Genomic DNA, 27,601 nt, shown 5'->3' on the forward strand with positions numbered 1-27,601 from the left:
TTATTGAGTGTATGTGCCAAGCAATGAACAGCAAGCAAGACATATGAGGGTCCCTGTGTCATGAAATATAATCATAGGTGAGAAGAACAGAGGCATTTATGCTAAGATGTCAACTATGTAAAAATGGTTTATTGAACACTGAGTAGACAGGCAAGCAGCCTTGCTTGTTGGGTTAGCCAGGTTGTGGGACAAGTCTTCTCTTTAGCTTATGTCACATTTTGTACAATTAAAAATAAAATCAATAAACTGAAACCAAGAGTCTGATCCTCATGCCAGGGTAATACAATAAGCATATTACCCTTACCGGCGCTAATGGGGCTTTCTTTCAGGACTTGATTTCTTTGTTTTTCTAAATGTGTGGCTACTGCAGCTACCTTTTAATTGTCCTCAGAGGAACTACAGTTTTGCACAGCATACGTCCAGTCATTCACAGATGGGCACACTTCAGCTCTCAGACGTTAATAGTTCATCTCTCCAGTTTTACCCTGAAGACTTTTCTCTGTTGCACAAACTGTCTGACTTCCAAAGCAAGTATTGCAGTGACAAAGCCCTATACAAGGCACTGCATCTCCATTCTTGACGTGTAAGCTACTGCCTTCCATGGCCCTGACCGCAAAGTCTAGTTCTTCAAATTGAGATGCAGCTGAAATTGTTCACAGGTTTTGGAGAGAGTTGCAGGTGGAGAATTTAGGAGGGATCTTAGACTCAGCACATTCTCCTGGCTTTGTAGAGAAGTATGGAGTGGTGGGCTCTTTGCAGGTGTACAGGTCACTCCCTAAAGCTGCTTTAAGACATGAAGTTTCCAGCCTGAAATGCTTTTGTTTGGATTTAGAATTTATATCTCCAAAAATTTCTTAGTAAAAATATTAATATGCTGGGGTCTGTAATTGGACAAAGATTCTAAATCAGTCCATTACAGTTTGATAAACTTACTCTTTTACATAATCCTCAGTTGTAGGTATGAATGTCAGTGACTTGAGAAGGCTCAAGGTGATGGTCTAAAGCCCTGAATATTTCCTTAACATCAGTATTTGAGGAACTAAGTGCTCTGTCATGATGTTCCTCCACTGAGAACATGTGGTCAAGCAATTTGTACCAACTTGACTTTCTCTTCTGTCCATTAATCTTATGCACACACTAGGCTGGAAAGGGGGAATGCCACTTTAGGAATGCAAAACCAAAAAAAGAAAGAGAGGTGCTTGGTCGTGTTTGAGAAGCGATCTAAAACAGGCATCATAAGGAGGGGGCAGGTAAGTTCCCTGCTGTCCTCATAGTACTGCAAGACCTGCTTTAGCTCTCGGTGGTGAGCCTTTGGTTTTCACAGGCCCCTGAGTAACTAACTACTTCATACCACTGTGTAAGGTGCTAATAGTTTCTTTCAGTCCTCAGTTGAATGACCACAAGCCTGGCTTTTGTCTTAACAATGAATAAAGATGTGGAAAAGCAGTGGGATCAGTAAGGGATTTTTGTAAGTCTGACTGTTAAACTCTTACACTATAATGTGGACAACTATTCGATTTTATGAAGCATATAGTCTGATTGGATAGCAAACATTAACATGCAATAGGAGATTAAAGAGCATTTAAATGGTAGCCTGGGTAACATTCTCTCCAAATGCCGTAGCTCCATTGACCTTATACTTCCTGATCTTGGGTGCGATCAGAGTACAATCACAACACATAACAGGCCTGTTTACACCTATACTTGCTGGGGTTTTGTTACTTCCCCTTTTTTGAGGGTTGGTGTGTTTGATTCCAACGTCCCTGGAAATTTGTCCGTTTCCAATCATCCAGATTTCAGCTAAAATCTCCCTTGAATTGGAGCTTCCCTACCTGGATAGCCAACATACATACCATACACGAGAAGACCCCCTCCAACCTTGCCTAACTTCCTCCCCCGGCATGTAAAGTAACCACAGTGGTCTGTCTCTGCAATAATTTCTTATTGTGATTCCTGCTGAGGACACAATTCTCTCCTCCCCCCCCCCATCCAATAAAGTGTTATTTTAGGGTTCAAGGAAAAGTTGAGAGAGGAAAGAACAAAAAGGCTTTAACAATAACAAAAAAAGACTTTTCTTCTCTTGATTAAATATTGAAGCTTATTTGGAGGTTTATTTGGCTCCTAACAGGGCACTTTCGTGATCTAATGAGAGTGGTTATCAGTGTAACTTGGTCCAGTTGTAACTTAGTTGGAGACCTAATGTTTGCTCAAAACTCTATGACACACCTATCACTTAAATCACCTCTAGAAAGGTTCTGGGCTTATTATATCTTTAATGTGTCTTTAGGACATGTTCACAAAAATGCTACTGGGTAGAAAAGCCAGGAAGATATTAAGCTGTTTTTTTTTTTTTAATTTAAAATACAGCATAGGTTTATTTACTTACGCAAAATCAAGCTTTGCAGCCAGTCAGATAAGGGTTTGAGTCTAACCTCTTCCTCTCACTGTGATCTTAGAGAAATAACTTAGAAGCTAATAAGACTCTTTTTTTTTCCTCTCTAAACTGTAAATTATAACCAAAACCTATTTTATAGGACCATCATGAGGAATAATGATCATATATATGGTAGTTAGCTTTTCCAGTTGCACTGAGATTTCCTTAAGCAGGGTAAAGATCATCTTTGGTAAATTCCTCCTTTTTATTTTTATGTCATAGAGAATGTGAGAAGTTGAGATGTCAGTGGATAAAATGGATGGATTTATTAAGCTAAGCCCTGTAGTTGGAAAAAAAAGATACAGTGTTAATATTTTAAAGGACTGTCCCATCCTTGGCCTCACTCCTAGATCATTTTATGCCATTTTGTGAAGATAAGTGGTTCTTGTTTGCCAGTAACCATTTTTTACTGTGTTCTATGCTTAAATACAGTGGGTTGTATATTTGTAACTATCTTTCAATGCAGATAATTAACCAATTCCCAGTTTTCTTTCAGGTAAATGTTGGAGATATAGTTATAATAAAAGGCAAAGAGTATATACCTGCTGACACTGTACTTCTCTCATCAAGGTAGAGATTACCTACTGATGCTCAAACAGTGTAGAGGATGGTTTCTCTACCCTGCATTGACCTTGTGATTTCTCCAAGGAAATAAGGAATAAACGAAGAATTTCAAACCTCTCTAATGATTTTGAATTAAACATTAAAAAATTGATTGGACTTAATGGACTCTTTCTTATTTGCCATATAGAATAAGTGATAGGTACTATCCTGTGTAATTCAAAAGTTATCATTACAATTAGAAGTCTGCTCTCTCTCTGGCTACATCCAGATCCTTGTGTGTGGACCACTAACTCATGAGATTTCCTGTTGTTTATTTTATATAATACATGGATGGGGTTCTATTGATTTTTATCTTGCAGTCCTTGTTCATGATAAATTCTTCTATGATGCATTAATATATCCCTCCAAACTTTCTTGATCTTTATGGGACATTAGTGCAAGAAAATGGATGAATGATTTCTTTTTTGTCGTCATACCTTTTGAAACGCCATACTCTTCCAACAACAACAACAAAAAAAAATTGAAGTATTTTGCTCTTTTAAATTCTTTCCATGACTGAATTTAGATAATTTTTGTTTTATTCATATTTAAGACAGTCATGAATTAGTATTCAGAACATATGGCACCGTTACCTTTTAAAGAATGCGGTTTTCAAATGGTTTGGGGTTTAAAAACTGTAAAACTGGTCCTAATATAAATTAAGAAAAATGTTTTTTAATATCTTAGAGGTTGTTTATCATCATTTCCTTGGACAGTTTTATTTGTAAAATCCACATATAAATATGGACAGTGTCCTTTTTTCAAAATCTATTTAATCAGGTCATTATTTAAAGTGATTGGATTTATAACAAGTTAGTGACACTTAACCGAGCCAGAAGTTCTCCAGATACTTATAGAAATAAGTCTATGGGTAGTTGAAGTACTGTAGGTAGTTGTACTTTCATACTTTATAGCTGGGAGATTTTTGTGTCACCTATAGATTTTATTTCCGGAAAAATTAAAATTAATGGGTTTCTAAATCAGCCTTTTCGTTACTAATTTTTCTTTGCTCATAGCTTTAATTAGGGTCGGTTTCTAAAACTGAAGTAGAGGTACTGGTCCACATGTGGCTGTGTGAGAATGAGTTTAACGGTTGAGCTTGCTGTCACTGCCTCAACATACCAGATGGCATCAGGTACTAGAGAACACTCTGCCTAGGAGACAGGAAATCAGGATTCTTACCCTGGCTTGGTGATTTTGAACAAAAGACTTCATCTCCCAGGCCTTGATTTCACATCTTTTAAAGTGAGGAAGAAGGAGTAGATGACGAAACTCTGATATTCCCTGATTCTCCTTCTTCTTTAGATTCAGTAAGTTTTTATTTATTTAAGTTGTAAGAATGCCTAGCCAACAGAACAATGGGCACTCGGTGGTACTAAATAAAAGTTTGATAAATGTAGTGGATGACTGACCATCTGAATGGTCAAAGTTCAAAGTGATAATACAGCATTCCAGCAATTTAAGAAGGTAATCGTGTTTTCCTGATTACGCCTATCAGAGAGACATAATTTACCATAGAGAATATCATGTATGTGTACCATTAATTACAGTTTTTATTTTTTGTATGCTCCAAAGCATGAAGATACTTGACTATATTGCCCTGACTTTATACATAATTTTGAATTGAAAGTTTTAAAAAATACTTTTCATCAGCCTCTATCCACCCCCAGAAAGCTCTGTGCTCATATTTTTTTAAAGTTTGGAGCATTTTTACAGGAGTTATTTCCTCAACGTTAAAAACACTCACTGGTGGCTCACAGATACTGTAGTATAACTATAGATACGGTAGATGGAAATAGTTTCTATCTTTTTTTTTTTTAAAGATTTTTAAGTAATCTCTACACCCAACGTAGGGCTCAAACTCACAACCCCAAGATCAAGTCTCATATTTCACCAACTAAGCCAGCCAGGTGCCCCAATAGTTTCTATATCTTACTATAGCAGCCACAGAGATTAACTTCCTCCAAAGATTATTACTTCTTAAAAGATTGTGTGACTCATTGTATTTAGTTATTTAGTAGGACTCAAAGTATAAAGCCTCTTCCATTATGTATTTATATCCCAGTGGCAAAGTGCCACCTTCCAGGGTTGTTTTTTCTCAAGTTTTGCACTACTCTTGTGAATGTACGTTAACCTTAACAAATAGGTAGAAGTTTGTGTCCTCATTGAACAGAAAGCGTAATTTTGACTTCAAGTCTTATTTTTTGCCATTTAACTTTACCTAACGACTAAGTCAAGGTGGGAATATTTAATCCCTAATTAATCTGATCTCTTCATTATGCCACACTGTCCACTATCAGAATAAGGACATGGTGATTCTCACCTGCAGATGAGCATTATTTAACAGTAAACATAAACAACAGTTTGTAACATTTTAATTTCCAAATATTTTCAATTATTAATACTAATAGTGTACCCTTTCTGGGGTAGTTTGAAAATAAAGCATGAACATTGTTGAAAGTTATGGTGTTTCATTGATTTTTCACTTCCATTTGAAGAAACAAGTTTTAGTTTATAACAAATACATATATAAGTTTAGAAAGTAAGATATAGAGTAAAATAACTCAAGCTGTTAATTCAAGTCCACACAGGTTCCTGGCATGTCTATTTCATACCCTCTCTGAAAAACTTCTCCTGGGTTCAAAGGCTTATTACCCTTTTAAGACAATGCATCACCAAGACTTAATGAATTATTGAACAACTCAAAAGGCTGCGATTATGCCTTCTAAAACCCATGTCTTTACAGCTTTGCATTAAAGGTAATGATATGTATGCAGTTAACTTTCAAAATGTTTCGGAATCAGAAAATTTCTAATACTTTTTTTTTTAAGTGTATTGGGGATGGTGGTGGAGAGGACTAATATACTTGGTTTTTCAGAGAATTGTTCCCACAGTTCTTTCCTTTTTGGGTAGGAGTGGTCATACACTAGATGGCGTGAGGGTGAGGAATTGGAGAAAGGAAAATCTGTAAGATAAAGTAACTATATAAAATTTTGTTTTTGAGAAGACAGTCTTGTGAATAAACTTTAAAAAAGGAGCAAAAGTTTCCACATTAAAAATTGAAAATTGGGCTTCAAATTGAGTAAACCTTTAATATTTCACATTTTCTTGTGCCTTTAGACCTGATCAAAATAAATTTTGAAAAAATGGACATTAGACATTTTTATTAACATGTATTATTTTCTATAATAATTTCAAACTTTCTGTCTCTTTTGTCCATTTGTTTGGTTCTTCTTTTTTCTGTTTTTTTCTTTTTTTTTTTTTTCCGTTTCAATTATTTTAAACTGGGACCTGTAGGTGGCAGTAGGGGAAATAGTGAAAGTGACCAATGGGGAACATCTCCCAGCAGATCTCATCAGCCTGTCCTCAAGGTTAGAACCACTGAGTCGTACAGGATGTGTGTATGTGGATCCTCACCCTACAGCAGAGAACAATTACACCCAAAGATGGTTGAGTTCTATGTCTCTTCCTGTAAAACACAAAAATGTTTATACTTCTTGGAGATAGACATTTCACAAATGTTTTAAAGGCCTTTTATGAATGCAACATTGGATGCTGTTTGTCCCTCAGGTGGGAAGATTCAGCTCCTATTGTTCTCAATAGGAGTTCATGAGGCATGCCAGTAAAGGTAGATTTTAATTTCCTGTGCATCATTAATATATATCCATATTTAACAACATGCCTAAATACCGAGGCTGAATTTAATACCTCTCCAGGATACTGTTTTGAACAGTGTTAAGCTTTTCATGAAATGAAGTCATTGAAATTTTGCCTTATTCTTATATTTGAAACTTACTGTGAGTTCTGTAGAATCCCTTCAGCAATTATGACTATAATTTGGGCTTGTATAGGGTTTACAGAGGACCCCCTGCACAAAGCTGGATGTTGTACCTTTTGTACCGCATGCTTTGGGATCAGTTTTTATCCCACTTGTTACTAGTGGCAAAGTGCATGTTCCCGTGGTAAAGTTCAGCCGTCTACCAGTGTCTGTATTGTGATATGCATCTTGTTTCATCTTTCCACTTACTAATCAAAAAGCCTGCTTTGCCTCTCTGACTGTAGCTTGCGTTTGGATGTCACCATAATTTGCTGAAATATTTATTATGTAGCATGATCCCTTATGTAAAACTTCTTGCTGCTTTTTCATAACACTATTAAGAACTGCTTCAGTAACAGCTGTCTTAAGGGATTAAGAATGTTCTGAATTCGGATGCATATTTTATTTGCCCCACTTCAAATAGAAGTCAGCCGTTTAACTTTTTAACTTCCTAGCCATGTAAAGTCCTAGAAAAATTGCTTTGTGAAAAAAAAGATAGAATGGTAGTCTCATTTTAATGTGAGAATGGCCTTGGACATATTGATCAGTAATATTTTAATGCATTTTACTGGCAAAGTATGGAATCTGCATTGTTCACCTAACATCTGTCACCATGCTTCTATATTGTCGGAAGATATGTTTTAAAATTTCATAAGCCATTTATGTTTCAAATGTATATATAAGTTACAAATTAGCAGTTACTAGAGCCAAGTTAAATGTTGGATAGCTGATATGTTGAATATAATAGAGCGAAAATATAAATACTGAAAAATTTCTCCAGTTGGGAAAAAAATATAAGCCTTTATGGGAGAAAAAAAAATCCACTGAGTGAATTGAAGAACTTGGAAAGTTACATTAAAATGAATCTGTAAAATATTTGATCATTGACCGTATGTTTCAGCAATTTTCACAAATCTCCAGGCCACAAAACTAAGCTACCTGCCCATTTCTGAAACTTGAAATAATGTGTTTTGCACATGTACAAATTGGAAGTTGATTAGAAGATTCAGGTATTTGTAACTGACAAACTTTTTCCATTCTAACTTTGAATACATATGCTTATCAGAGATTACATTTATACTTCCATGATGTTACTAAGGCTTATTGTATAACCAAGTGCTAATGAGATTGATTTAACTTCAGAACGTTTTCCCTTACACTTGAGGATACAATTAGATGACAGACTCACCTGTCTATACTTGCTGGGCACATAAAGTCAGATTGTGAAGGGAAAGGATATACACAGTCCAGGATGTAGTACCTGTGATAATGCTGGAGAATGTGCATCCCTTCTGCCAGCCACCACTCACTAAACTTTTCCAAACACATTCTGGTGGGGACCCATGAAATGGACAGGTCAAGGAGCAATATGGCCAAGTTGGCTGGTTTTAGTTTTAGCTTTTTCTGCCACAAGAATCTCTGACATAACCTTAAGAAAGAGAACAGGAGCAGAAAAAAACAAAAACAGAAGTATGTATCTAAAGTATATATCTACTTCCATTGTAAAATCTCACACAGTTTTTAAAAGTAGCCTTAAAATTTAAATATTATGGTTCATATGATCCTGTTCATCTTTTCTTAAAAAGTGGTCACTGAAAGTTTATAGAAGCAGCAATCTGGAATTTTCTAATCACTTTCCTTAACCAATTTATACATGGGCTACAAGCATGTAATCTCACTTGATATTTTTGAGCTAAAGATAAATCTGGACACAAAACTGCTTTTACATTTCAGATACAGTCTGTGTCGTGTCATTATGGATGAGCAATTTAAGTGCACATGACAAATCTAATCATCCACATTAGCTTGAAGATCAGTACTGATTGGCATCAGGAAATTGCTTTGTGGTCGTTCTAGCTGAAAAGCTGATCCATGAGTTGTGACGCATGGGTTCTGCCTCCCAGCATTTAGCACTTAGAATGGAAATCATCATGAAACTAGACGACTAAAGCTTTGTTCAAAACAAAAGGCTTCAGTGAGTCTAAGCATTTAAATAAGTTATTATTATGCTTTTCTTCCCCCACTAAATCTCTCTGCTTTTCAATTTTAAATAACAGTGAACCCCAGGCCATGTGCTACATTGAAACATCCAACTTAGATGGTGAAACAAACCTGAAAATTAGGCAGGTAAGATCTAATACAGGTTTATGTAATTTTTACTGATTTATTACATGGAATCAAGAGCTTTATTTCTGGTGTTGTCTTGAATTGAAGTGACTATCTAATTGCAAATACTTTCTTGCTGAGCCACTATGAAGAGGTGTCTTTGACTGAGATGAAGACTCAGATTTACTTGCCTGATTAAATATAGTCCATCACACAGATATTATTTGTAACATTTTTAATATTTCATGTAATAGCCAACAGCCCGATGATGATAATTTTAGTAGTTCTAAGTACTTTGACATGTGTTCGCGTATTTAATCGTCCCCATTCGCCTGGCCCAAATTATTATTTGGCTTTGCTGTATCGAAAAGGCATAGTTTCCATTGCTGTTCTAAAAGTCTCACTAATCTCAGGGAATAGTTAGGATTTCTGTATTTGCTTCTCATACCATCTCCGATAGAAAGCAACGGTCTTTTTAAGGAGGAGACTTTTAAAAATGTACTGTCTGGGGTTCTAGGGGGATGATGGAAATGACAAGTGAGAAGTTTGGGATGTGATGGAAGTAGGTCATCAGGGCACCTGAACTCAGAGTGCCCCAGGAAGCGGGGGCCTGTTCACTGCCAGCCAGTAGAAGCTAGTTGGCCAGAGGGAGGAACTATTTTTGAGTTTTCCTTCTCAGTAGACTAACAGAAAAGAAATGTAATGATTCTCTTTGGACATAGTTCTGTTTATTTTGCATTCTCTTTTTGAGATTCAGCAGGCAGACTGTATAATGCTAAATATTAATTTTATTTTTGGAAACACATAGTTCTTTGAGGACTTACTTCAAAATACCTTTGCAGTCAAGTTAATAGTCTCAAGTATGTTTTAGATCTTTCACAAAAGCTACCCTATTCTTGTATTCAAGTAGAGAGGAAGGTGACCCTTAATTATGATTTGACAAACAGTATTGTGTAAGGGAGGAGACTTGCTTATAAAATAGTGGGACCTCTTAGATCCTAAGACTGAGATGAATTCAGAATCCCCCCTCCTCCTGCACACAATGCAATTAATATACTCTTTTGCTTTTTAAAAAATTTCTGAACAGGGCTTACCAGCAACATCAGATATAAAAGACATTGACAGTTTGATGAGAATTTCTGGCAGAATCGAGTGTGAAAGTCCAAACAGACATCTGTACGATTTTGTTGGAAACATAAGGCTTGATGGACATAGGTATGTAAAATTGGTCTTTATAAGAACCCAGAATTCAGGGGTGCCTGGGTGGCTCAGTCAGTTAAGCGTCCAACTTCGGCTCAGGTCATGATCTCACAGTTCCTGGGTTCAAGCTCCACGTCAGGCTCTGTGCTGACAGCTCAGAGCCTGGATCCTGCTTCAGATTCTGTGTCTCCCTCTCTCTCTGCCCCTCCCCTGCTCATGCTTTGTGTCTCTCTCTCTCAAAAATAAACATAAAAAACAAAACAAAACAAAAAACGGAATTCTCTGCGTCTCAGTGTATTGCTGAGTGTTTTCCAAGCCTCGGTGCATATTATTTTCTCATGCTCTAAGTTTGAACACTCAAAACCTCTTCTTAAGTATTTCTGTGTTACTTCTACCAAGAGTCTTTTTGCAGAAATGTTAGCTCTTAACTCCATGCATATGGTGCAACTGAAGACTTCCTCAAGATGACAATTGGATATTTTCAGGGATATGCCAGGCTTGTGGCACATTAATTAGTGGCATATTCTTTGGCCAGAATACTTATGTCATAGGCCTATCTGCAATCTCCATGGCTTGGGTCCTTTCCTGTGATCTCTAGGTGCCTCAAAGATATCAGATTCTACCCGCAAGGAGTTGACTGTACTGGATAATTTCTTATCTGTCTTGTCTTCTCTGTATAATTCCATATGCTCTTTTCTAGGCCGTGTTATCATCTACAGTTATCTTTACTGTTACATCCTTTCTACCCTTCATTCCTTCCCACTTCTCTTTCCTGTCTCTCTCTTCATAGATTCAACTGGTATTTCTCAAGCCCCCAGTGGGCTAGGTAGGCTAAGTACAGAGATGGAACAGGAGACTGCAGTGAACAAAAGAGATAAATATGCCCGCCCTTGTGAGCTTACTTTCTTGCAGTAAGGAAAGGGCAAATAGACAACAAATGATAAATAAGAAAATTCTGTTCTAGGTTAGAAAGTGATAAATGCTTTGAAAAAAAAAAAAATAGCCCAGGACAAGGCAGATTGGGTGTCCTTGAGAGCAAATCACTTTTGAGTTAGAATGGTTGTAGTAAGCCTCATTCATCAGGTAACATTTGAGGCCTGTGAGTAGGAGGAGAGCAAGTTAGCCATTTATACAACTGGAGGGAGAGAATTCCAGACAGAAGGAATAGTCAGGGCAAATTATTAGTTGTATTTATTGCATCATTTTAAAGTGGGAATGTGCCTGGAGTAGGTATGAAATTTCAAGGAGGACAGCGTGGTTGAAGTAGAGTTACCAAGAAAGAGTAATAAAAGAAGGGTAGAGGAGTAAGAGGAAGCCAGACCATGCAAGGCTTTGAAGGCTATTGTAGAGTGTTACTCTGAGGGAAATGGTGATCCATTGGAGGGTTTTTAAAGGGGATATCAGCGGTTCAGTTTTGGGCCAAATAAGTTTGTGTCAGGGAGGCAAATGAATATATAAGCCTAGAGCTTGGGATAGAAGTCTGGGTCATGAGATAAATTTGGGAATAGTTGGCATAGATAATTAAAGCCATGGAAGTGGAAGAAATCACTGAAGGTGAAACGGTATGGAGAGAAAGGTGAGGAGTCCCAAGGACTGTCCTAAGACTGCAACATTAAGGTTGGGAAAAGGGAGAGACCAGCCAAAGAAACCAAAATCAGGTTGGTAGGAAGAAAGCTGAGATGGAGTGAGGAAAGTCTACCAAGGCAAAGGGAGTGACAGACATGGGTCAGATGTTGCTGTTGGTCAAGCACAATGAGGCTGAGAATTAACAGTTCCGTTTAGCAAGTCGATATCCTTGAGCTTGGTTAGAGCAGGCAGAGCCTGATGAAGTGAGTCTGAGATAGTGGAAGAAGAGGAGTTGAAAATACCAAGTGTAGACAGCCTTTTCAAGGAGCTTTGTTAGAAAAGGGAGCAGAAATGGAGCAGAACCTGGCAAGGAAGGGTAGGGTCTCTCCCATCTGCCACTTCTTCCTCTTGCCCTCGCTTGACTTCTCCTCTGTCTCCTCTACCCCCAGGTATAGGTAGTGGCCAGCTAAATGCACTAGTCATTCCACCAGCCTGAGAGATTATCAGTGCCTTCATTATTTTATAATTGCATTATTACAGTGTTTGAATTCTAAAGAACATGTAAGATATACCCTAAACTGTCATCCTCATTCAGATCCACCAAAAGCTTTCCTGTAATTCATGAATTATATATTGTTCTAAAATTTGCACAGAGTGACCTCACAGAGTGAACATATGGTTATAGACTAATAATAGAGTTGGCCACTTATATAAGTAATGTTTCTGTAGTCTGACATTCCTAACTGGCCAGCTTCCATTTCTTATCAGTTCCCCATGAAATCAATGCCAAGCAAATCAATGCAGTGAAAGAGAAACTATATGATAGTGCCAAGACTTAGGGTAAGATAGAATTTATACAATAAGCTTTAATATATATGAAAGGTGGAAACAGATTTTCAATACCTTCGTATTGTGGCACATTTGACTTTTACAGTGATTACCCAGAGCTCTTGGAGCCCCTTTATTTGGAACATGTGTACTTTGATTCCATTATTAAGGATGAGGGTCATTGTCTAATGCCAGAAGCTTTGGAATTCCACCTCTGATGAAATGTAGTAATAGCTAACTTATGTTGAATCTTCATAATTGAAAAAGAGTATTTTTGGTTTTTGTTTTTTTTTTTGAAGAGTCTGTACCTAATTCCAATCAATCCATACCACAAATGCCAAGGTGACAGTTGTCCTATTGTACCTCATTGTATATGTGAGGAATGGTTGGCACTTACGTGCTTCAAGTATAGGCTAGCAGCTTCCCAAGAATTTCTTGGAAACGTGCTTTAGGCCTAAGGTCCCCTCCCACTCTGAAACATCTTGAGACATATACACAAAGGGTTCCCTTCCAGCTGGGTCTGAAAAGCATGCTGTTTACAGAAAGAATGAGAATTATAGATACTGTAGTCTTTTTCTAAATTGGCATACACCGTTTCTTAAAGGCTTGCTTAAGTAGAGGCCTTCAGGTGCTGTTATGACCTGAACTGATGTCACCTGAGCCAGTGATCGTTGGGCAGTTCTTGAAAGAAGGTCTAAGGCCCAAGCTGCTACTAGCTTTAGCCACCTAACAGACCATGAAAGCCCACCAGGAATGGAAGACTCAACCTCACTTTGCCCTCTGCTGGCAAAGAAGTTCTGTAAGAAGTTCTGGGTTCTCCAGAGACTTTACTTGGACCAACTGTTGCCTTCTTTTTCCAGGTTTTTTTTTTAATGTATTTTTCTTTATATTTGACATTTCTTTCTTGCTTTTTTTCCTAAAATGAAGACCTAGTGATAGAAATCCTTAAGCCATTACATTTTGTGCAGTACATCTCCGTCAAGAATCCCACTATATCTCTGATAGCTTGTACCTCTCTGTGTAAGGTTGTGTCAGCCAACAACCTACCAGGGTGGATAGTTTTACAAAGAACTTGCAAAAGATTCAAGTTGGCCTTTATTCATGAAAAATGTGTTTTAAATTAGATGGAATATATATCTTCAATTTGCTGTCATTTCAGAGGAATGTTTTAAGACATTAGATGCTTACCATTTATTGGAAACTTATTCATAGTTCTTAGATAATTGATATTCAAATATGATAAATTATCCTAGAGATTTTAAATACAGGGATTTATCTCTGCAGGGCAGGGGTGGCAGTGCAAGTGGATGATGAGATCTATGTATTTACCTTTATTATGCACAAAGCTGTTTTTAATTAGGTGTGGGAGGGGAGCAGATCCCCTAACCTCACCGCTTCCAAACATCTTAGAAACCTAAACAGACTTACTAAATCAGGAAGAGTCTAAAATAGGTTTGAAAATTAACCTCTGAGTTCTAAAATATTGCCTACTGTCTTGGATAATGAAGTTGTAGGAAATGGCTGGTTTGGTGCTAAGGAGAAGCAACTGGAATGCTTCCTTCCAGCTGTCCTTGGGTAAGAAAATTATTCTTACTGGTAGGAAAATTACTTCTTTTCTAAAAATAAAGTGAATGTGAGAAGGGTTATTTTAATAACAGAACCTTTGTTGGAACTATGTAATAACTATAGAATTCTTAAGCATTTTAGAAAATGTTTCTAATGTCACAACATGATCTGTCCTAGCACTGTCCCCCTGGGAGCAGATCAGATTCTTCTTCGAGGCGCCCAGTTGAGAAACACACAGTGGGTTCATGGAATAGTTGTCTACACCGGACATGATACCAAGCTGATGCAGGTGGGATTCTTATCTATGAAAACTTTTTGGACCTATTCTCTTGAAAAATGTGCTATTTGTAGCTCTCTATGCAGTAGTGTGAAACATAGCAGACCATCTGTCACAGATTCCTGAGCCCCACTCTATACATTCAGAATCTCATTCTTCGGTGTGTGGGGCTATGAAATGGTTCATGCACACAAGAACAGTGGAAAGTTTCATCAGGCATCAACAGTGCATGAACTCTTAATGATTTTGTGTGTTGGCCCGTTGGCAGCATTTACTAACTATTGCAGTGATTAATACTAGATGTCTATGTAATGACGAGTGCTCTATGTTAAAGTATTTGTCTTATAATTTTATTTTAATACAGTGATCAAATTTTAGAACTTGGTTTCACTTTTTCATAAAATGAAAAGAATCTGAGAGTCAAATGTTGACCATTTTTTGGTAACATTTTTAACGTTAGCCCACGTTTAATCAACTTTAGTCTTCGCACTTCTAGTGTTTACATGCGCCTGGGGATATAATAGGAGTGTTCACTGGTTAGGTGGGTAGGGAATACCATTTTAAGATACTAAATGAAAAACTGGTTTCAGTTCTGATAACTTTGTAAAGTCGTGGAGACGTTATCGACAGGCAGACAGGACTGCTATTAATGATTCCACCCCTAGCCATTCTATAAATTCTGTAAGCCATTATTTTATATCTATTATCACAGATTTAATTTTCTCTTCTGTGGACGCCTTGGTTAGCACTGACCTAGCGTGATGATTTTTATCATTAAATACAGCTGAGGAAACCTCTGTCATTTCCTACAGCCAGGGCCACTTAGATGGTTGCCGTATTCAGTAAAAGAGTTGCTAACTGCCACCAGAAATGTGGAAACCAGAGATCCTTTAAATGTGGTCTTCATAGTTTGGAACTTCCAGGTCTCTGGTTGTGGGTGCATAGGCCACCCTCTCTGCCTCTCTTCCAGAGCTGAGATGCTAGATGCTTCTAGTCTAAGTAGTCAAGTAATGCATTGTTCATCTTGCCTGCCTCAATGCAAAAGTCGTGTCTATAAAGGAATATCATTTCCTTCTCTTTTTATTGTTTTACGTTAGATAAAGATACGGGCGGGGTGGGGAGGGAAAGGTGGTTAACATTTGACAGCTTATTTCTGTGTAATTTTCATGTATCTACTCATGTCTAGATTTTGAGGTGTGACTTACTCTGTCGTCTTCATCAAAATACCAAATATACATTACTAAATCAATGTGTCCACATTTTTATTGCTCATATTGTTTCTTTTTACAGAATTCAACAAGTCCACCACTTAAACTCTCAAATGTGGAACGGATTACAAATGTACAAATTTTGATTTTATTTTGTATCTTAATTGCCATGTCTCTTATCTGTTCTGTGGGTTCAGCCATTTGGAATCGGAGGCATTCTGGAAAGCACTGGTATCTCAATCTAAACTGTAAGCATTAAAGTGCCTATTGTACTTAGTTTTTCTTTCATTAAAACGTGTATTTATTTCACGGCTGACTTGAGATTTCCTATTATTCCTAAAAAGGAAACCTTGTTGCCAAGATAACTGGGCATTTAATTTTTATTTTTCAATGCAGTTTCCAGCAAAAGGAAGTAAAATGTTAGAGTCTCTAAAATTTGAGAATTCTTAAAAATATAATGAGCACTCTGTAATAACATAAAATGTTATTTTGTATTTTATTTAATGTTATTCATTTATTCTTTAAAATATTTTAACACAGGTGGTTAGGTAGCTATCTGTGTAAAGAAAGCAGATTGATTATATTTAAAGCACCAAAAGTAAACCACATGCTTGTAAAATGTTTAAATTGAACGTACTTTCACTTGAATCTATGAATGCAGTAAATTCCATGTTAATGGTCATCCTGTCTCAGGGAAAGTCCTATTAAATAGGTTCTTTTTGGACCATCTATCCTTTTACTGTTATGGGATTAATGTACCATCTCTGAATATTTCTGGAAAATAAGTTTGCATTATCTTTTGATTGCCAATAAATATTTAATTTCCAAACGTACAAAAACAAATTCTAGTAAAACCTGGTAGCAAAATTGATTTTTTTCAGTTTTTATTATATTGATTTAGTTTTGCAGCTGTTCCAACTTTTTTTTTTTTTTTTTACAGTCATTGATTTACTGTTTCAACATTAGAACTGTTATGAGTACCATCAGTTTGTTTCTTGTGTGTCTGGGGTAGCTGTTCCATTTTCTTTATTGAAGAGGAAGAATGTAGTTTACCTAAAGTACAGCCCTACATTGTTTTTGCTACTTGGGTTAGTTTTCCTGCTGCTGTTTTTGTTTGATTGCTTTTCAGGCATGCTTTAAAATCTTTTTTAAGAGTTTATATAAAAGTGATTCTACCCAATTGAGATTTTACATTTATAAACCCACAATCCTATCCCTGCTATCTCTAAACTTCCTGTTTGGAACAGGATTTGAAATACTTGGTAGTGCTTCATTCTTTCATACCATTATGAAGCTCTTAACAGGACTAACAACATATTGAACACAAATAGTGCTGTTTCATCCTGAATGTATTTGAAAATAAGGAGATGTTATCAGCACAGTGAATCCCGCCTAACTATATGCATCTGTTGTATGATACGGAAAATTTTTGTTACGCTAAAGTTCTGGCCAATGCAGATGAAAAATAAAACGGTAAATGACTTTCTTCCCACCTCCCCCAACAGATGGTGGTGCTAATAATTTTGGACTGAATTTCTTGACCTTCATCATCCTTTTCAACAATCTCATTCCTATCAGCTTGTTGGTGACATTAGAAGTGGTGAAATTTACCCAGGCATACTTCATAAATTGGGTAAATATGAATTATTATTGTTTTCCATCATTCTAAGTATGCATTTTGTCTTTTTTCCTGATAGCGTCTTTTGATCTCTCAGAAACAAAATCTTAATTTTACCTTACCTTTTGTTGACTACAAGATGGCATTTCAAAATATTTATGGCTCTAATATAATTATAACAAAAATCATTTGACATGTAAAATCAGTAGCAAAATCTCTCATCTCAGAATCACACCAGTTTACGGACCCGACATTCTGGGGAACAAGATCTCCAGGAAACCTATTTTGGGTTTCATAGTGATCTTGGGGCAAAGGAGAACCATGGGGTGTGGAGCTAAAATATCTAGACTATAGTTGTAGCTCTGTATTTCCTAGCTGTGTGAACTTTGCCAAGCCACTTGACTTCTTTGAGGCTGATTTTCCTGGACCCTTACACAGGAATGATAAAACACAGTTCACCAACATCTCATGGTGGTGATACAGAGCAAAGAAATCTCATGACAAAGAAATCTCACAGCCTCCTCAACGATTAAGTGCTGGAGAAATAATACCACATTCATTACTTGTAACAACCAGGCTGTCTATCGTGTTTTATGTATCTATGTAGTTTATTTTTCCATACTGTAAACAAATTCAGCTGTGCTTGAATTTTTCTTAATTTTTTTCTTCTGAAAAAAATTTTTTTAATCTTGGGGAAAAAATGTGCTAGACATCTGTTTCCTAAATATTTTGTTTATAAAATGTGTTGTTCTTAGTTTTATTTTACCACAGTTAAAATTAATGAATTTATGTAAATTGAATACATCTTCAGACTTAATCTGCCAGAAAGTTTTAATTTTTCTTTTTTTTTTTTTTTGAGAAATTCTGGTATTATCTTTTGATGTTATTTTTTTTTAATAATTTAAAAGTCTTTCAAATGTACAGTATTGGGATTTTCTAAAATATAACTGACGATACTTTTGCCACTGCTCATGGTGAATGACCTGCCTCAGCAGTCAATTGCTAATTCATTCAGAAGACCAGTATAATTTAGAAATCTAAAATGAGCTGCAGGTGTGGTTTATTTCATGCAAGGAGATACATTGCTGAAGAATTATGTAATAAAATTTCTGTAAATAGAGTTAAAAACAGGATTAAAATTAAGGTTTCCCACTTACAATAAGAAATCATAAAGTGATTTATTATGAAAGTCAAATAACTAGTCACTTTATTATTTTTTACTTGGATTTTCAAAAATAGTATTTCCTTCAAATAATGACATAGTTTGAATGTTGGAATAACCTAGCAGGCTTATGCTTTTTTCAACTACCTTTCTGTTATACAGAGATTTTATAACATTCTTGACAGGTCTTCCCTTACCAGAAAGCTCTTTCTTGTGTGGAAATGAGATGAATAATTGCTCCCCTTTGATACTGGTTCTACCTGACCTTTTAAGAAAATGTCTAAAACCTTGTTTCTGAATGATAGCCTTGCAAAGTATTAGAACTCAGCTACGATGCCTATTGTCCTATGGTATCTTCTCCCATATCCTTCTGTTCCTTACTAGATTTGATTTCCATCCTACTCCCCATTCCTTTATTCCTCTCTGAACATTGCCCGCTTGGTTAATATCCTGCTTAAAACATGGCCTACTTTAGAACTGATCCCCATCAGCAGATGGGGAATGCAGATGTGGGAAAGATCAGATTTGTCCTTTTCGTTTGACATGTGAAAACCTGTGAACCCTGACTTGCCAACAGAATATTATACTGTAGAAGATATTAATTTGTATAAGATTAATAGTCACACCTCATAATTTATGTGAACAAAGCAAGTACAAATGGTACAAAGCTGTACATTTTTTATTGGGTTTTGAGAAGGGCACTCATTTTACTTTCAAGTATATACAGTGGCAGAAACTTAGGCCAAGAAAGTACAACCAGACAGAATCTCTTAGGTAATTTTTCCAGGGGCTTTCAGTCTTAATTATTTGAGCAATGTCTAGTTGCTATTATTTTAGCTACATTAAGGATTTATATTGTGTTGGACACCTTAGGAAGCACTTTACATACGTTATCTTATTTAATCTTACAATAGGTCACATATGTAGAAAATGGTAGAACTATAATAAATCAAGATTGCCTGATTCCAGGGGCACCTGGGTGGCTCAGTCGGTTAAGCATCCGACTTCAGCTCAGGTCATGATCTCATGGTTCGTGAGTTTGACTCCCGGGTCGGGCTCTGTGCTAACAGCTTAGAGCCTGGAGCCTGCTTCAGATTCTGTGTCTCCCTCTCTCTGCCCCTCCCACACTCATGGTCTGTCTGTCTCTCTCTCTCCAAAAAATAAATAAACATTAAAAAAAAATTTTTTTTTTAAGATTTCCTGATTCCAGAGATATGCTCTAACTACCAAGCTGTCCTGCCCTTACTGGGAAATATAATATTCTATACTGAGTCCTTTTCAGGGAAATCAACTGAAATGGTAAAGTGATGGCAAGAGATGAGAGTGGTTACATATATAGCTCCTGAGTTAAATGAAATTTCAGTCAACCTCTTGATACCAGTTGCATTCAGTAATTTCTTTTATTTTGAAAAAAAGGATCTCGACATGCACTATGAACCCACAGACACTGCTGCGATGGCTCGAACATCTAATCTGAACGAGGAACTTGGCCAGGTAAACTAAATTTCTTAGTGATGTGTTGAATTGGAAGTCAGATTTGTTGTCATTTCTGCCATGGGTGGCAACTTCATCTGAATCGACAGCTCCGAATGTCCCATTGCTTGAATGATCGGCATACGTACGTGTTAGCAGATAACTATCAATTTTCATTTGTAGTAAATGAATTTTTTAAAAACATTATGTAAAACATATTTTGCTCTCACCTAAAGTATTTCACTAAGGGATGTCCTTCAGTATGTAATCTGGTTAGTAGTAAAGTGTTGGCTGTTTTTGAGTTATAAACTCTCACTATTAAAATTGCTCGTAGCTTTTGACCAGAAAGGAAGAAAAATGTTTAAATCGATCAGTGATGTTATGTAAGTCCAAGTATGAAAGTAATCAAACAGGAATTTTGGACTTAAAATTGATACTATATTCACATATATGTGTATATTTGTAATCAATTTACACATACTAGCTGAGGAAAAATTCTTTTTTTTTTTTTTTTTTTTTTTTGCCATTTGCAAAGTCTTACTTTTTAAATAGCATTTAGGCCAGAATTATCCTTTTTCTTACCAATTCAGATGTTGCGTGAAGTTAATTGCACACGCTTTCCCCCTTCTGTAGTTGTGTGTTATGTTGAGAAGTGCTGGTTTTAGTGCTCCATAAATGTTAAGTAGCAGGAGTGGTGTTTTCTAGTGGAAATTCAGACCATATCACGGCAGATTGCTACATGGCTACAGGGTTTTCTAACATCCTGATAGTCTTCACTGTTCATACATGAGATGATTCATTGCTAAAATACTTAAAAAAAAAAAAAGCAGTTGAACATATTACTTAATGTGCAGTTAATAGCATTCATTGTAGCCCTAAAATGTAACAAGATTGATAAAAAGAATTATTTAAGGGGTATTTTCCTCTTCTGTGAGAGAGTAGCATAAAAAGACTTCTGAAGGGGCCCCTTGCCACTTCAACTCAGGTTATGATCTCGCAATTCGTGGGTTCAAGCCCCGCATTGGGCTCTGTGCTGACAGCTCAGAGCCTGGAACCTGCTTAGGATTCTGTGTCTCCCTCCCCCCCCCCGCCCCCGCCCGCTCTGTCCCACCCCTGCTTGTGCTGTCTCTCTCTCTCTGTCTCTCAAAAATGAATAAACGTTAAAAAAATTTTTTTTAAGACTTATGAAATTTTAATGAGAAATTTTATACTTTTTTAGGTCAAATACATATTTTCTGATAAGACAGGCACTCTGACCTGCAATGTGATGCAGTTTAAGAAGTGTACCATAGCTGGAGTTGCATATGGGTGAGTTTTTTCCCCCTAATTAGAGTATGAATATATACATTTAATTACTGTTAATAGTTTGGTACATTTTGAGAGTTCTCATCAGGGGAAATATTTTTAATTGAAAGCCCCTATTTTGATGTCAGCAGCCATGTATGTTTTCTGTGTTACAGTCTGGATTTGTTTGTCATTTGGAATTACCTAGGGGGTGGAGGCTCTGCCCAGTAGTATATCCATATTTAGAGTTGCTGAAGGTCACTGTCTGGCTCCCATCACGGGGTACAAACACAGTTCCCTCTGCATTGCCGTAAAGTTAGAGTACAATGTTGTAAGAACATGCAAAGTGTCCTTGGGCAGTTTCCAAGTTAAAATATTGTTGTTTCCCTGATAGTTATCCCTTTGATTTTTTTTTTTTTTTCCTTTTACACCTCTCCTCTTTGCAGTCACAGAGCAGTCTAAATTTCTGATGATGGGAAGGAGGTAGGGACACGAAACTCTTAAATCCAGGGCGTGATGAATGCCATCAGAAATATTTATCAGGCTCACGATGTTCTTTTGAATGTGTTTGTTTAGAACCCATTTCTTTCTTTCTTCGAGTTATGTTTGCCTAAACCATTCAAAAGCCTTTTGAAATACTTTATAGGGTAATGTGAGAAAATTAATTTGTACATTTCCTAAAAGGACATGATCAAAAGTTGAAACACTCTCATTGTCTGGAATGACCTTGACCATGACCTATTATCAAATTTTCCAACTGTCTTTATCTGCAAGTGAGACTGGGAAATACTGATCTCTTTACCATTCAGGCAAGGGCACTCGCATTTGGGTTTTCTGGCTTGTACCCACTCTTTCCCATTCACACTCTGTCTCCAAGCAGTAAGCTAGTATAAAAATTATGGATGAATTTTGAAAATGCCATAGTTAAAATTATAAATAAATAGCCATTTGTTAAAAATTCTAAAAACAAATGATGACTCCTGTACAAGGGTCTACAAAGAGAAGTAGATGAAGGCAGATATTCTTTGGGTTAGCAGAGACAGTGACTAAAAATGGCTTCAAACTATGTGTGTAATTGAAGCTGAAAAGACATTTGATTGAATGGCTTTTTCACACTTGCGGAGACAGGATGTTAATTTAAGAAGCGTGCTCACTGTTTCCAGGGCTGGATGCCACTTTGCATCTTTCCTCTTTATCCAGAGCTCCCCCAGTTCCCCTAGAAAAGGCTCTCCTTACTCCCCCCCACCAATTGCTACCGGCATTGTAATTTAGTTAGCTGCCATTTTGGGGGAGACAGAGCCACATTTTGTGACGTCATGTGTATTTGACCCACAGTTACCCCAGGCAAGAAAGGAAAGGCCTATTGTGATTCTACAGGATTCTACAGTTTGTTGAATTATACTTGCTGACAGATTTGTGGAGATTGTTTTTACAAAAATTCTGCATTCGTAAGTGAATTTATTTTTAGAGTGGTCTGTTTGATAATTGACATCCTTTTTTTATTTTGCCAGTTTTCAGTTGAATAAGCAAGTTCTTCAAATTAGTAATTATTGATTATGAACTTAGGAGAACAGAAAGCTAGAATGAGGTCTAGCCTCTCTCCTTCATTTTATCAAGTGTTTTCTTATTCTTGAAACAAGTCCTTCAACACTTCCAGGCAGGAGTTCTAAATAGCAGGGTTCTCCTGGATCCATTGATGATAATCAGCATTAACCACTGTTATATGACCCGGTAGGGTTGAGACTGGTAAATATTAAAGTAGTATTAAGGGTTGGGGCGCCTGCGTGGCTCAGTCAGTTAAACATCCAACTCTCCATTTCAGCTCAGGGTATGACCTCATGGTTTGTGAGTTCAAGCCCCACATAGGGCTCTGTGCTGTCAGCTGTTTGGGATTCTCTGTCTCCCTGTCACTTCCCTGCTTGTGCGCTCACGCTCTCTCTCTGTCTCTCAAAAATAAATAAATAAACTTAAAGAGTTAAGAACTGTCAAAATTTAGATTAAGCTTCCAGTAAGACAAATTCTTCTTGGGAAAATAACATCTCTTAATACTGAGGTGCAGCCATAAGCCATGACCCCTAGTCCTAGCTTTGTAACTGACTCACCATGTAACTATCAATAATTCTTTTCAAATGTTCTAAATTCCTTACAATGAGGATAGTGAGATACGGTATCTCTACAGTTCTTTTCCAGATATAAAATTCTGGATATAAAAATCATAAAAGTGTGTTTAGAAATTAAAAAAAAAAAACAACAGGTGTTTCTTTGTTTGCAAAATTTAACTACATAAACAGACATACATCTCTTTCCTGGGTGATACATCATGTTTCTGAGAATCCCAGAAGCCTTGCTGAGTGAAGCTAGTTGTTAAACTGCTTCCAATAATTATGTTGTATTGGGTATGTGCTTTTAGGATCCTTAGCCCTGATTGCGCTTCGTCAGCATCCCCTCCCCCAAATATCCTGATGGACATTTGGAATGTCAACATTGTAGAGTTGTTCATATATGAAGTTGTTGATCCGGGAGGCTTCAGATACTTAGGTGTTTACAGTAGGAGGCACACCACTGTTCCTTAATTCCACCAAACTCAGCAAGAAAAGTAATTACTGTCAACCATCTTCCTATGAGAATTTCCTCAGGCACTCTCGGGTCATCAGAACCCAGACGGGGAAATAACGTGGTTTTGCAATCCCATTTGCACTATAGCAGTGTTAACACTTGTTTAATATGGGGAACTGTTATGTACATGCACTTTCAACTCCAGCAGAAGAAAGGATGGTATTTATCCCCCCAGGATGTGGCAAAGCAAAGAACACCACACATTTTCACAGACTAACAAGTGCCTTTGGGGTCACAATTTCAGAACTGATCCTCCTTCAGCATTTTTAAGAAGTAAAACAAACCCTAGTTTTACCCTGGGTAATGAGTTCTGTTGGCTTTTATGAGTTTAAAGGATAAGACTTGAAGTATAATTTTTTCCTAGCATTCCTTAGATTTGTGAAAAGATTTTTAACACTGAAAGCAGTGCTTCAGAATTTAGTCTTGGTAAGTTTTCTCTCATTTGCCATAACCAGTGCCCCAAATTGGATTTATGGTGGGCAACGAAATAAAGATTTGTACATGCTTAGCAATAATGATTATTTTATAGCGATCCACTTTGTCAGATTGCCACTGTGCTTAAACTTATTAGATTGTTTCATTAGATCTTTCTTTGATTAAATGTAAAATGATGTCATTTGTAAATTTAACTTACTACAAACCAGAAATTCTACTGTTAAACATTTGTTAAAGTATCATTTCCACAAATTCCTTCCTGTAGAGAATGAGTCAGTTTTATCATAGTAACTTAAATACCATGTATGGCTAAAGAGGCTTCTATGTTCAGTGTCTAGGACTCTCTATACAGTGAATATTATCAGCATATATAATACAGTCCTAAGTATAATCCTTTGTTGATAATTTAGACCTTACTATTAGATTAAGCTGATAAGCTGGGCAAGGCTTAACATAGTACAGTCTCTAAAGTTAAAAAAAAAATTTCTAGTACAGAAACTAAACTGATTTTTGTTGACTTCGCCATTTAATCAGTGTTAAAAACATTTCATTGACATTTTCCCTTTAAGTAAATAATGAATTTTCTAAAAAGCAATCTTTATGGAGGGACGCCTGGGTGGCTCAGTCAGTTAAGTGTCTAACTTCAGCTCAGGTCATGATCTCATTGTTCATGAGTTCAGGCCCCACATCGGGCTTTCTGCTGTCAGATCCTCTGTCCTCCTCTCTCTTTGCCCCCCCTCCCCCACCGCTCATGCTGTCCCTGTCTCTCTCTCAAAACTAAACATTAAAAATATTTTTTAAAAAGCAATCTTTATATATTAATATAATATGTGAATAGCTTAACATGATGGTATTTTGTTTAGCAGTATGTTTACTGAAAGGATCAGTACACTGAGAAGAGATTCACCACAAGAAATATCACAATTGTCATAAAACTTCCCCCCAAGGTCTAGATTATAACCAACAAATTTACCGCCCACCATGGTAAGAGCTGGGTAAACACCATTTGTTTGCTTATTTACATACCTGAACAAATATTTTTATCTCCTTCTCTGTATGTGACGTTTTGTTAGATGATGGGGATGTAACAGCTTTTAATCTAATTAGTTTATGATCTAATTAGGGGTTAATGGATGTGAATTAAGTCATCAAACAAAAATAAAACACAGTACAGAGGTCCATTTGAGTCTGTGATGGGGATTTGATCAAATCGGGCAGGTCAGGGACTGCTCTCTGAAAAAGTGATACTTGAGCTGAGATCTAAGAATGGGTTTGGTTAAGTGAAGAGCTTACCAGGCAGATACAGCAATGTTGACATGCACACACCAGCAAATGACCAGATAGCACATGCACCCCCGAGCTGCTGGAGCAGCAGCCGTGGGCACACTCATGCAGACAGGTTCAGTAGCAGGTGTGTGGTTCTCCTACTGCTCATCTCGTTTGAATAGTGCTCAGCTCAGCCTCGGCCAGGGCTGGACCAGAACCGGGAAGAGGGACCCTGAGCCTTCAGCTTTGCATCGTTTAACCTGTAGGACTTGAGAAGCACCAGCCTCTCTCCTGATGTGAGATCGGCCACTGCTGTCCAACACCAGTGCAACTTGGCAGAGCCTTGGCACGGTGTTTTTGCTTGGGTATCACTGGCCCTCCTCTGGTATAGTGTGGAGGGCTAGAGTCCAAGCTTTGAGGTTGATGAGAAGTGATTGCCTTAAGCGCTGGGCTTCAGCCAGTTTCCACAGAGTGTTTCTGGGAGTCCAGCCCACAAGAGGCTTGGTTAGCCCTTCCTCTCAAGCATCAACAAAAGTCCTTTGGTTTACCAAAGGAGAATAGAGAGAGAGAATAGAGAGTAGAATAGAGAGAGAATAGAGAGAATAGAGAATAGAGAGTAGAGGGGACTGCCTTTTATGACTATGCCTTGCATACTGCTCTGGAGGAGGTTTAATGCTTTGGAGGTGGAAGAGGTGCCTTGGAATGATGAGGCCCACATATGTCATAGCCAGTTGGGTGGAAAGGTAAAGAGAGCGGGATGGACACTGAGGGAGTGAAAGGACACCACAAGTTTTCAGTGAAATGTTACATTTGTCAAAAACAGTGACTTTACATTTGTACTCAACTCTGTATTTTTTTTAAATCCTACCTAACAAATTTAATTTAAAGAAAAAATATGGAGTGGTCATATATAGTTAAAGACATGAGAGATAAGAAAATCTGTTCTAGCTGCTGAGAGAATAGATCTTACCTTTTCCTACCACAAAAGAAGAAATGGTACCCATGTGACGGAGGTGTTAGCTAACACTGTGGTGGTAATCATTTTGCAGTATGTAAGTGTATCAAGTAATCATGTTGTATACCTTAAACTTGTACAGTGTTATGCATCGATTATATCTCCATAAAGCTGAAAAAATTTAAACAATGAAAATAAAAATTTAATAAATCCGTGGAGAGAGGAAAGAAAATCTGCTCTGTCATGTATTAAATGAGCCACTTCTGACTAAATACATGACTGGCTGGTTGAAGCAAAAGCAATACATCAGTCAGACTTTTCCTGGTTCTCAAATGAGCTAACGGATGCAATTAAACTTATTGATGAATGTGTGTTCTGTTTGAGATAACAAATGGCTTAATGAGTGAATTATGGTTTCAGTGACAAATTCTATCAGTTCATCTTTTAAAATGCAGTTCCATTTAATTATAGAAATGTAATATTTTACTGTAATGTTATACCTTTTTAAAGACACATTACTTCATGGTGGTTAAATTTACTTCTCAAATGTACCTGGGAAATTTTATCAATATGATCGTTTGTTCCTAGGTATTAGCATGTTTGTTTCATTAAAATACTTTATTCTGATTATACAACATGTAATTAATTTTCCATCGGTTTTAGCATGTATTTAAACCTCTAGGTTGAAATATTTCTTTTTGAATATTCTGTGAATAAAATGGGTAAATTCCATGGTCAAGAGGCAATTTGGCTTTCCTGTTATAGAATAATTTTGTAAACCTGCTTAGTTACCATAAATCATCATGTTCTAATTCTATGCTAACTGCCATTCTTTCAAAATCAACTAAAAGTTCATTTTCTTAACTTTTTCAAGATCCATCTTTCAGTACTTCCTTTATTCATGCTTTTATGTTTTGAGCCTTTCTGTGATTATTTTTTCCTCTCTTTCTGCCCCTCCTCTTGCTTTCTGAAGCCATGTCCCTGAACCTGAGGATTATGGCTGCTCTCCTGATGAATGGTAAGCTGCATGGACCTTTCTGTCTCATTGATTCCTTTAAGAGGTTTGCATTTTGTTGTTTTGATAAACACATTTCACTACTTTCAGGGGGGAAAAGCATTATCGATAAAATAGGGTAACAATGCTGTAAAGTATGTATTTCTTAAAATCCATCGAATATCCTTGATTT

The 27,601-nt window shown here is 36.9% G+C and overlaps 1 protein-coding gene across 4 annotated transcripts in view; it reads left to right on the forward strand.

Annotated features, from left to right (window-relative positions):
- Positions 1–27,601, forward strand: part of ATP8A1 (ATPase phospholipid transporting 8A1) — a 232,815-nt gene that overhangs the window by 63,132 nt on the left and 142,082 nt on the right. The window contains exons 7-15 of one of the 4 annotated variants that reach the window (XM_042984609.1): positions 2,931–3,004; positions 8,912–8,981; positions 10,048–10,175; positions 14,298–14,409; positions 15,688–15,853; positions 17,111–17,238; positions 19,802–19,879; positions 21,078–21,166; positions 27,388–27,432. In XM_042984609.1, coding sequence (XP_042840543.1) covers positions 2,931–3,004; positions 8,912–8,981; positions 10,048–10,175; positions 14,298–14,409; positions 15,688–15,853; positions 17,111–17,238; positions 19,802–19,879; positions 21,078–21,166; positions 27,388–27,432 — 890 coding nt within the window. The other 3 variants (XM_042984610.1, XM_042984612.1, XM_042984611.1) reach the window with 3 other exon arrangements.

This window comes from Panthera tigris, chromosome B1 (assembly GCF_018350195.1).
Source record: "Panthera tigris isolate Pti1 chromosome B1, P.tigris_Pti1_mat1.1, whole genome shotgun sequence".
Classification (NCBI taxonomy): Eukaryota; Metazoa; Chordata; class Mammalia; order Carnivora; family Felidae; genus Panthera; species Panthera tigris.